This window comes from Mus pahari, chromosome 14, assembly GCF_900095145.1.
Source record: "Mus pahari chromosome 14, PAHARI_EIJ_v1.1, whole genome shotgun sequence".
Taxonomy (NCBI): domain Eukaryota; kingdom Metazoa; phylum Chordata; class Mammalia; order Rodentia; family Muridae; genus Mus; species Mus pahari.
Genome location: NC_034603.1, coordinates 87630235 through 87641042, shown reverse-complemented (window position 1 = coordinate 87641042; position 10808 = coordinate 87630235). Strand labels below are relative to the sequence as shown.

The 10808-nt window shown below is 54.9% G+C and overlaps 1 protein-coding gene across 1 annotated transcript; it reads right to left on the bottom strand.

Moving 5' to 3' along the window:
* Positions 1-1906: 1906 nt before the first annotated feature.
* Positions 1907-9523, bottom strand: Slc25a10 (solute carrier family 25 member 10). Its single transcript, XM_021212790.2, has 11 exons — positions 9284-9523; positions 6720-6839; positions 6323-6437; positions 6185-6233; positions 5869-5910; positions 4687-4730; positions 4455-4525; positions 4059-4151; positions 3699-3776; positions 3162-3218; positions 1907-3035 (listed from the first exon to the last, which is right to left on the bottom strand). Exons 1-11 carry the CDS (start codon positions 9371-9373, stop codon positions 2934-2936), a joined length of 861 nt encoding a protein of 286 aa, XP_021068449.1. The 5' UTR covers positions 9374-9523; the 3' UTR covers positions 1907-2933.
* Positions 9524-10808: the final 1285 nt, after the last annotated feature.

The following is a 10808-nucleotide window of genomic DNA, read 5'->3' as shown; positions in this document are numbered from 1 at the left end:
GATGGTTATGAGCCACCATGTGGTTGCTGGGATTTGAACTCCAGACCTTGGGAAGAGCAGTCGGGTGCTCTTACCCACTGAGCCATCTCACCAGCCCCAAACTTCTTAGTTCTTGTTCACACAGCAAGCACAAAAAAACATGTTTGTTTTTTTTTTCTTTGTACACATGTCCCAGCACCTCTGCTGGCAGTAAAAAAGTCACCTTTCACCTTTCGGTGAACTATAAAGTCATCCTTTAGGAAAAAAGGGCCTAAGGTTGACAGAAAAGTGCTGACAGCCGAGGCCTTGGAGCTGTGCCCAGGGTCAAAGTGGGAACCGGCTCTCAGCCGTGGGACCTACAACCCAACAATGGGCGTGAAGGCTAGCCCACTGCTCTCCTGTCCTCTGACCTGCCCTAGTTGGTCCCCCTTCCCTCAGTAGCTCTCTCTGCGTGGGGCAGGGAGCTCTTCTAGCTGCCCTCCCCTGTGGTAGGGAAGCCACAAAAGGTGCCTTGCCTTAAGCTTATGCCCTTTGCCCTGCAGGGCCTGTTGCCAGGCCTGACCCCACCAAACCAGACTGGGTACTTTCTCTCCTCCAGGAAGACTTTGCTGGGCAGGGCTGACCCTGATGGTGAGGCTGCCTGGGGGGAAAGTAAGGTGTGTAGTATCAGCTTCCCAGTAGCTCTGGTGCCACTGATAAGAACTGTTCTGGGCTCCAAATCAAACCTGCTCTGCGAAGAGCTTGACCAGCCAGTGGTTTCTTCTTGGAAGTTGGCTGGGATCTGGAGAAACAGCTATTTCCCGAGGAGCCACAGGGGTGGATTCTAACCTAAAACGGCCTGCTCATCTCCCACTGTGCTACCCCAACCAGAATGCCTATCTAAGATGCAGTGGTATGTGCAGATCTGGTTTTGTGGCCAGCAGGTGGGACACCAGTCTAATTTTCTCTACTGGCTTTAGGGTTAGACCTTGTGGCTCCACCCATCTACTCCCTTGAGTGAGGACCTCATTCAGTATCCAAGGCTGGCCTTCAACACATGCTGATCTGTAGGGATTGCAGGCATGTGCCACCACACACAGAACAAACTTGCGCTTTCTTGAGACAATGTGTGCAAGGCTAGTCCACACAATGTAGCGTCGGCTAGCCTAGAACTTGGTATCTAGACAAGGAGCTAGTACATACTTGACATCTTAGTAATGGGAAGGATGAGGAAGAATATCACATAGGAGGCCAGGTGCCGTGCAGCCCCTTCTGTGAGGTATACAGGGGAGGCTGGGAATGTGGCTGCCACAGTGTGTGCTTACCAAGTGTAAAGCCTAGGGTTTAACCCACATGGCTTAGTTATTGGGTGTTCTGGAGAATGGAAATGTGACATTAGACTTCCTCGCATTACACTTTACCCATTTAACAAATTACTCTAGTTTTGGCAAACTTGGGTGTCTTCAGAAATGTCCACAGAACTGTTTATACCTATGACATGATTGTACCTGGGCTGTGGCTCCTGAAGTTAAGTGCACTGGGTTTCTTCTGACCCAAGCATCAGTTGTATTCAGAGCTGTGGTCCTGGTACCCCTAGCTGACATCCTGTTTCTGCTTACATCCTTGGAATACTCTTAGGTCCAGCCTAAGCCAGTACAACTGTCACAGCCTGGGCATCTGTCTGTCTGCATTTACCACAGACCCCAGGGCATCCTTAGTTCTCCTGTGCTGGCCGGCCGGGTGGCCAGCAAGCAGCTGCATGGGACTGGTTCTAGAGATGCCGGCTTCTGTTGCTATTTCCCCTTCCTCCTGCCCACAGACATCTAAGAATTCTTCCCATAGGCTCTATCCTGTAAGGTGGTCCCGATTTAGTGGATACAAAGGTGAGAGCATTGTCCATTGTCCTTAGCGGTGAATGAGCTCAAAGAACTGCCAGCCCCCAAGTGGGTGAGGGGTGTGCAGGGAAGACAGAAAAGCCTCCCAGGCCACTTGGTTTATTAGATCCTGAAGAGAGGTGCAGGCAGTGCCCCTGGGCCGCTGCCACCTCCTGGGTGAGAGCCTTTGGAAGGCCAACAGGCACAGGGCTGAACCTTGTGTTGATACACACAACCCCATTTGAGGGAAAACAGGCTGCTTCAAAGCCTGAGGGATGGTGAAGGGTGACACCTGCCATACAGGAAGCCAGGTCCTGGGGGGCACAAACAATGAATCCATCATTGCTCCAGCTCTGCCAGCATGCCCCCCTGGCCCTGGGGAAGCCAGGCAAGGGAAGGCACAGGCGTGTGAGGGACACAGCCTGTTCCTGGTGACAACAGTAGCTGCTGAGCAGGAGGGTTCAGCAAAACTGACCATTAGAGCAGCCAAGGCTGCATACAGGAGGTGCACACGGGAACCCCAGGCACTTTCTCTGGACTCCACGGTCATGGCATCTGCTGGTGATCTGTGCTGCCTGCCTGCCCCCTCTCCTGAAGGCACTACCTTCCAGAACACGGCACGGTGGTCCCTCTTGTGACAAAGTGCTTGCGTGCGTGCTCTAGTCATTTGGTAAGCAGAAGCTGCCACAGGCTGTACCCTGCCACACTACCCAAGTTCGGGTGGAAGCTGCTTCCTGAACAGAGGGCCAGCGGGAGCAGGAAGCGAATTCAGCTTCGCCAGGCTTGCCAGGCAGGGCAGGATAGCAGCCAGGGTGATGGGGACAGTGACACCAGCCAGGCCAGACCTCTTCTGAGTGAATCATCGGATGGGAAGATGGGGTGACCCAGTGGGGAGAGCCTGGGAGCAAGTAGGGCAGAGGTGCCACTTGAGTGGGGCCAAGGCAGGGTCAGAAGGCATAGCCAGCAGCCCAAGGCAGGGAAGAGCAGGAGCCTGCTTGGGACCAGCATGGGCCCAGGCCATGGAGGAGAACCCGTTCCCTTCCCACTCTCCCAAGGAGCTCAGCACAGCGACCGAGCATGGCCCAGGCGTCCCCGGCCATGTCAGGTTGGCACTTTGATGCCAAAGTGCTTCCGTAGCTGCTCCAGGAACATGAAGGTGAGCACGGTGTGGGGGATGAGACGGATGCCCGCAGGAAAGAGACCCTGGGTGGAGACACCAGAGAGAGAGAGAGAGAAAGAGAGAGAGAGACACACACACACACGTGAGGCCCAGGGAGACCCAGCCCAGTTGCTCTCCCACTGCCCAGCATCCCCACTGCCCCAGCACACCTTGAAAAAGGCCTGGGGTCCAAGCTTTGCTGTCTCCATGGCACAGTGGAAAACACCCTGCAAGAAACAGTAAGGGGTGCAGGAGGCCTCTCACTCACAGGCAGGCACAGGAGATAGGCGCGGATGAACCCTCCAGGCCCAGGGGACATGGCAGCTCTAAGCCTTCCCAGGGACATGGTCGGAGCCTGGACTGAAAGCAGCTCTTAGGGACGGAAGACTAAAAGCTACATCGGCCAAACTGATAGACTGATGAGATAGCCAGATTGGCTCTCAAGACACTGGCTAGATTCTACTACTAGCTGTGTGAATGGCTTCCTCTGTGAAAACCAAGGCCAAGGCCTTGGAAAAGTACAGCCCCACCCCCAGGCGAGTGCTACCCTGAGTTGAGCAACTGGAAGGGAGCAGGGACAACGGCCTTGTCTCTGGGCCCCTATGCCCCAGTGGGAAGCACACCCATCTCCAGGATGGGGAGGCCCCTAAGCATGGCTACCAACAGCAGGAACCCCACCCAGGCCTGGCCCGAAGTCCAGTCTTCACCTGATACTCTCCCTTGGAGTTCATCAAGCGAGTCTTCAGCACATCCAGGGGCTGGCACAGAAATGTGGCACATCCACCCTGGGGAGGTAATCTGTCAATGGTCCTCCCTCACGGCACTCTCAAGCCCCCACTGCACACCTACCCACAGGCCACTGTAAAAGAGCCCTTCTCTCCATTCCCGAGTGTCCCAGGGCTGCAAGTCCTGAGTCTCTAAGAGAGGTGACACAGGAATCATCTTGGCCTGGGCTACCTTGTGAACTTGATTTCCAGATGTGGCCTAAGAGAGGCTGCATGGGGCTCACCCCACAGGCTACTTGAATCGAGCCCCACCCCGCCCCTACCCCCACGTGGGGCACTAACCGCAATGAAACTGGAGACAAAGTGGGTGAAAATGTTGTCACTCAGGTACCCAGTGCTGAGGACCAGTTGCTTGGCCTGGTCATAGCAGGACAGCTGCACGTAGGAAAGGGGATGGTTATTGTTAGTGAAACTCCCCTAACCAGGGAGAGTAGACAGGCTCCACATGACAACACGTGACAGTGAGCAAGCACCCGCTGTCACCTGTGTCACCACACATGGACACGCCTCAAACTCAGACACAGGCTGCTGTTGAACCCCCACGTGCCCACCTCCCCCAGGACAGCACTAATTTCCCCAAGGTTTCCAGTGCTCGGTGCTGTGCTGTAATCCCCGCAGACGATAGAGGATAGTGGTCATCCATCTTGTCCATAAGCCCATTTTGCACAGGACCCCTACCTGGCCCACAGTGACGAGGGCCCCACGGCTGGATGCCATGGTCGCTCCGGAGAAGAGCTTCTTCAGGCCTTCTGCAGGAGGAAGTGACAAGTGACATCAGTCTAGACCTCAGGCCACCCCAACATTGCACTTGATTGCCCGCCCTGCCTGTTTCCGCCCCAAGCCCACCAGCTCATATATGTAAACATGCACTCAAACTTGTCCTTTTAGGTAAAATCCCTCTCCCCCTCACCTTCACGGGCTACACGGTACAGACCATCCAGGGCATGAGAGTAGCTGTTGGTTAAAAAGAGAGACCAGTGAGGCTCACCACATCCCTCTGTTCTGCAGGCAATGCCTTAGACCCCAGGAAAAGTCACATCCTCACGGTGGGCCACACAACTCTTGCAACAGCACTGTATTCAGTCGGGTACCCCAGAGTAAGAGTTCAAGGCCAGCCTGTGCTACAGAATGAGACCCTATCCCAAAATTAAACAAAGATAAGAAACTAGAAAGTGGGGCTGGTGAGATGGCTCAGTGGGTAAGAGCATGGACTGCTCTTCCAAAGGTCCGGAGTTCAAATCCCAGCAACCACATGGTGGCTCACAACCATCCATAACAAGATCTGACACCCTCTTCTGGTATGTCTGAAGACAGCTACAGAATATAATATATAATAAATAAATCTTTAAAAAAAAAAACAAAAAACTAGAAAGTGAAGAGAGAGAGAGAGAGAGAGAGAGAGACAGACAGACAGACAGACTAGAAACTGGACCAGCCGAGTTTTATGGAGAACCAGGAGGATTATGGTTCAAAAGACAGCCTGAGCAAAAGTGGAGATAACTCTAGAAACAGCCTGGATCCCCCACAGGTAAGGAAAAAGTGAGATAGTTCAGGCTGCGAGAAGAAGAAGAAGGGACACCAGACACTGCCAGGAAGGGCAAGGAGCTGCTGCAGAAGGCACCGATCCCAAAGCCCTATGCTGTGCCTGGGGCTAGCCTGCAGTGGGAAGGGAAGGGCCTTCCTACCTCAGGCTCCTGGCTGTGAGCCCTTCTCTCGTGCCCTACCTCATGGGCCTAGAGGCGTGGGTGCTTCTGCATTCACAGATACCTGACTAGGGCTATCCTCAGCTACAAAGAGGCCCAGTCCTATGTGATAACCCTGGTGTCAGCAGTGCAGGTGGGTGTGGGACTAACTCTGTTTAGTGAGATTCTTCCCACAGGATAGAACACAAAAGTCTTAGGGGGCCAGGTGACGGCTCTTAGTGACCTCAGGGTGATTGCGCACGGTAAAGCCACCAACTTCCTGTTCCATAGGACCCATGAGCAAGCCGGGGAGTCCTGGTCATGTGAAAACAGACCTGTGCAGGAGTTTCTGGCCTGGCCCCTCACCTCTATCCCCACCCCCTCCCCGGCCAAAGCCCACTCCTACTCACTTGCGTCGTTGGCTCGGGGGCAGCTTCATGTCGTTCTGCATCCTGAAACAGTAAGTCAGGCAGGCATGGGTGGTCCACTGGATATACACTAACTCCCAGGCCCCTGGTCAGCTCACTGTCTGGAGTCAACAGAGCTGGGCTGCCTACCCAAGTTCAGGGAAGGGTCATGGGACTTGGTTAAAGCCAGGCTTAGCTTCTCTGAGTGGCTTGCCCCAGGCTGAGCGTACTGCAGAGTCTAGGAGTAATTTGGTCAAATGCTTGCCTGCTTAGGAACAGGAAAGCCCTTGACCTTGGGGGATGAGAGGTGCATACAAACCTGACATTGACCAAATCTGCTGGGGTCCCCACGAAGCCTCCAGTTAAACCTGCAGTGACATAAACGTCAGGACCTGATTGATGGCTCCCCGTGTCCTGGGCCTCTGCCCGGCCCTTGCCCTGACTACCCAGTGCTCACCACTGATGCCGCCCAGCAACACCTTGTTGTAGAAGGGGAGAGGCCCCTGGGAGTCCTTGGTCATGTAGTCCCGCATGGTCTCGTAGATAGCGAACCGAGTCAGAGAGTAGGTCATCTGGGGAGGGGGCCTGGCTCAGAGGGCTGGGTACTCCACCCAGTGTCCATTCCAAAGCTATCGAGCTTTCGAGCAGCCGAGCCAATTCACAAACCCAGAGGAGCTGTTCCTGGTTGTTCTCCGCCTCCTTCCCCTCCTGAGACTGGAAGGCAGGCCCCTACCGCACATGCCCCCCCCCCCCCCGGCTTGTTCTGATACCCAGGAAGCTGATGTCCACAGGAGAGAGAGAAAGAACTCTTGATCCCAGGAACCCTGTCAGAAAACCAAGCTGTATGATCGTACCTGCCGGCACAGTGAGGCACTCAGGCCATTGTAGAGTGCCAGGAAGCCATCGGTTCGCACCACCTGCAGTGCCATTCCAGTCATGCGCAGCTTCACCTCCTGTTGGGTCTGTAGATGCACCTGTGCATAGGCAGGGAGGGCGTGTCACATCCCTGCAGAGCAGAGCTCTGGCCTAGCCACAAGTCCGTAGAAACAAGGTTGCAATGAGCCGGCTCAGTACAGCTCTGCTGAGGTTGACTGCCAGGATGAATCATTTCCAGGTCTGTCCCCTGTGTATTCCTCGCTGTCAGCATCCCTACCTAGGGGAGGAAACCAAGGCAGGGGAGAGGCTCCAAAGGGCCTAAGGCTGCTGGGGTGTGCCTAGTCCAGGGCCTGTAACTGTTCCCTCTTATACAGTAGTGACAATTATGGCCCTCAAGGCCTTGCCTCGCTCTCACTCCTGTCCCAGTGGCCTGGGGTCAGGCTCAGGATCTTTGGCTCTGATCATTCTTGTATCAGCCCTGGTACTGATTCCAAAAGAGCCTGTCCCCAGCCAAATGTGGCCCCACAAGCATGCTCACACTCTTGCAAAAAAAAGCGACAGGGAAAAAGCTAAGACGGTGAAGACAGAGGGGTCTGGTGCTCAGCCACAAGGGTGGCATCCTCCAGTTGTATCCAGACCAAGAGGGACAGAGGGTCAAGGCCCACCCAAGGGACATGTGAGGACCAGGCAAAGTGGAGACACCAAGCAAATTCAAAACACATTTTCAAAGTTGACAACAGGCACGTGATCCTAATACTCAGGTGACTGAGGCAGGAGGATCATGAGTCTGAGGTCAGCCTGAGGTGCAGTAAGATCCGGTCTTATTAAAACAAAATCCATACAAGCTTTCAAGTGGTCTCCGTGAGCAGCCTTCACTGGCCCAGGTCCAATAGTGGTCACACATCCACGGCAACCTTTCTTGTTCCTCCGGGTGGGGGTGGGGCTGAGAAGCAGTGAACCCAGAGGGAACATCCTCGAACCCAGAAATTCGCCTGCCTCTGCCTCCCGAGTGCTGGGACTAAAGGCTTGCACCACCACGCCCGGCTCCACCTGGGACTTTTATGCCATAGTCGGTCAACACTCAAAAGGACTACCTGGGAATGAGGTGAGTCTCCAGGGCCCATGGCTGGGTTAGTCATCTAGCCTGTCCCCCATGATGGAGAAGGCTGCAGGGACATTCAGTAAAGGAAAATACTGTCAAGAAGTGTTTCCCAGAACAACCAGTACCTCCCTCTTCTTGTTACAATACCTGCCGGAGGCCATGCCCAGGGGCTGGACCGATATATGCTACTCCTAGGAAAAGTGAGGTTTCAGTCCCCAGTGTACCCGAAGGCCAGCATTCTTAGTAGTTAGCAAAGCTATTCGGGAGGAACAAAGCAGCTGAAATCCCCGCACAGGGAAGGTAGAGGCGGGAGTCCAAAGCCAGCCTTAGCTATGTAACATGTTCAAGGTAAGTCTGGGGCTACAAATAAATAACAAAGAAAGGTAAGCTTTTGACAGAAATCAGCCTAGAAGCTTCAAGTAGAAATTGCCTGAGGCTGGATCGCCAGCTCAGACCTCAGGGGCCAATCCAATGTGGGGGACAAGGGAGGTGGCAGCCAGTGTGAATGCTCGGTTAATAGGCTGAAGTAGCAGCCAGAGCTCCTTGGGCAGGGTGGGTGAGTTCTTTGTTCTCTGTGGTAAGACAGAATCAGGAAAAAATTCCCCGAGAATGCCCCTGGGGAACAGGAAGAGAGCTCAGTTTGTCCTATAAGCATTTATTTTTAAAGAAAAAAGAAACACAGGCACACACAAACAAAACCCCACAAAACCACCTGTCCTATTTGCTTCTTGCTGCGAGACGGCCAATCTTATTGGCCAGAACCCTATGAATGCGGGGTCTCCTTCCTAGCTCACTTAGGACGGTGCTGATCCCAATATAGCAACCAAACAAGCGGAAGCAGATAACCGAGGTCACACCACCACCTAGCCCATTGCCTTCATTTCCACCCCCCAGCCCCCACAGTAGGTGGTGCTAAGCACCAAGCAGTGGGAGTGCTCTGGTGTGCAGCGACCAGGCTGGTCTTTGGATCAACACCTGTGCACACGCACAACTTTAACCAGAGTTGTCGAGTGTTTGTGGCCAAGGAATGGCTCAGAGTGGTAGAGTTCACATAAGTATTATAGCGCAGAGCTGAAGCTGGGCAATCAATCATCTGTTATGACTAGGGTTGGGGAGGGATTAGCAGGTAAACAGAGGAGCAGGAGGTCACCTCTGAGGCATAGCTGTTTGTCACCTGCGGACGCCAGCTGCAGAGGGTCCCCGGGGATTTTCCACCGCTGCCTACGGGGAAGTAAGCCGAGTGGCGCCCGCAGGCCCGAGGCCAGCAGCGCAGAGCGGGGCGGCCGGGGCTCAGGCCGGCGTGGGCGTCACCGGCGTTAATTACCGGGTGCGCAGTCAAGCGGCGGCCGCAGTAGGCGCCTTGTAGGCGCCAGGCCCCGGATGGTCCCCGGCGCCTAGGGCTCACCCGCGCGCTCGGCCTTGAAGCTCAGCCTCACTCACCTTGAGCAGGTCTAGCGGGTGCGTGCAGCAGGCGGCTCCGCAGGAAGCGAGCCCCCCAAAGTACCAGCGAGATGCGCGTGCCTCGGCCATGGCCAGAGCAGCAGCGACCTGGCCCGACCCCGGTGAGCACAACTCCGGTCCCAGCTGCTCAACGCCCGGTTCAAAGTGCTACCGAGCGCCCGCGCCCGGTACAGCCAATGCGCCCGCGCGGCCCCGGGGGCGGGGCCTACAGACTCCGCCCGCCACCGGACTCCGGCCTTGGGAGACTCCGCCTCTGGTCTTAAAGAGGCCGCAAAGAGAGGCGACCCACTGGAGCCGACTGTGAAACCACGGGAGCTAGCCCATGACCACCCCCACTCTCTAGATCATGGCTTTGGTCTCAGTTCCGAAGGCGCTCTGCCATTCTCAACTCATCAGGAGGCTGGTTTCCTACCAACACCCTCTAGCCCTAGCCTGAACTTGTGCCCTGGTGCTGACTTCGTGTGTTACCCAGGCGAAGGACACGTGCTGCAGCAGTGGACCTCTGTCCCCTATCCCCCTCGAGAGCCCAGCCCCCGCCCAGATGTAGAGGGGGATGGAAACCTTCTTGAGGCCAGCTTTCAAATTAAATAGAAATCAGGGACAAAAGGCTCTTAGTAAAGGGTAGCACTGCTCCTCCCCCCATGCCTACACCCAGTGATTCCCTGCCAAGTGCAACTCAGCCCAAGCCTTTCTGTGGACACAGCCCTAGGCAGCCACCATGGAGAGGGTTTTGGGCTGTGAGTTCTTCATGGTTACTGGCGCAGGCGCCTAGGAGGCAGCTCCAACATGCCTGGTCTCAGAAGCCCATCTCTACCTACCGACAATGGGCAAAGAAATCCACATGTGCTCCAAGTCTGAGGGTGCACCTGCTAGCCAAGGTGAATTCTGAATCCCAAGGCTGCTTTAAGTCTAGCATCGCGAATAAAAAAGACACGTGTCCTGCAGCTCTGGCTCAATAGCTATCTGATGCAAAAGAAAACTAAAGTACACCTGATCAAGAGGTCCAGTCCCCCCACACACACCGACCCTGCTGAACATTCAATAGGAGTATCCTATCCAGCCCTGCAAACCAGTGCCCAACTTTGTAGCAGCGAGGGAGGTAGAGAGCATGATGTCGTCTAGAACTCTAGGTGGCCTCCCATGCCAAGATGCTTATTGTTATAGTACCAAGGTTGCACAATGCAAGATCTCCTGGCATCTTGCTTGGGGCTGTGCAGTCTTGGCATATCCCCCATGCCCAAGAGCACCCTACACTGGAAGCCTATAACAAGGGGGTGAGGGGCACTTCCCACACTGGATCCATTCCTTTCCTACAGCAGGTAGAGGCAACGTGCAACCTCGGGTCTAGGCAGGTCTCCAGGTTGCATCTGAAAACTTAGCTGGGCTACTGTCGGGTGGGGAACTAACTGAACAGCTGGCTGCTCAGCTGATGTGAGACCAGGGGCACCATTTGGTCTTGCCCATACAGACTAGTCCCACCCAGAAACAGATAAGTACTGGACAT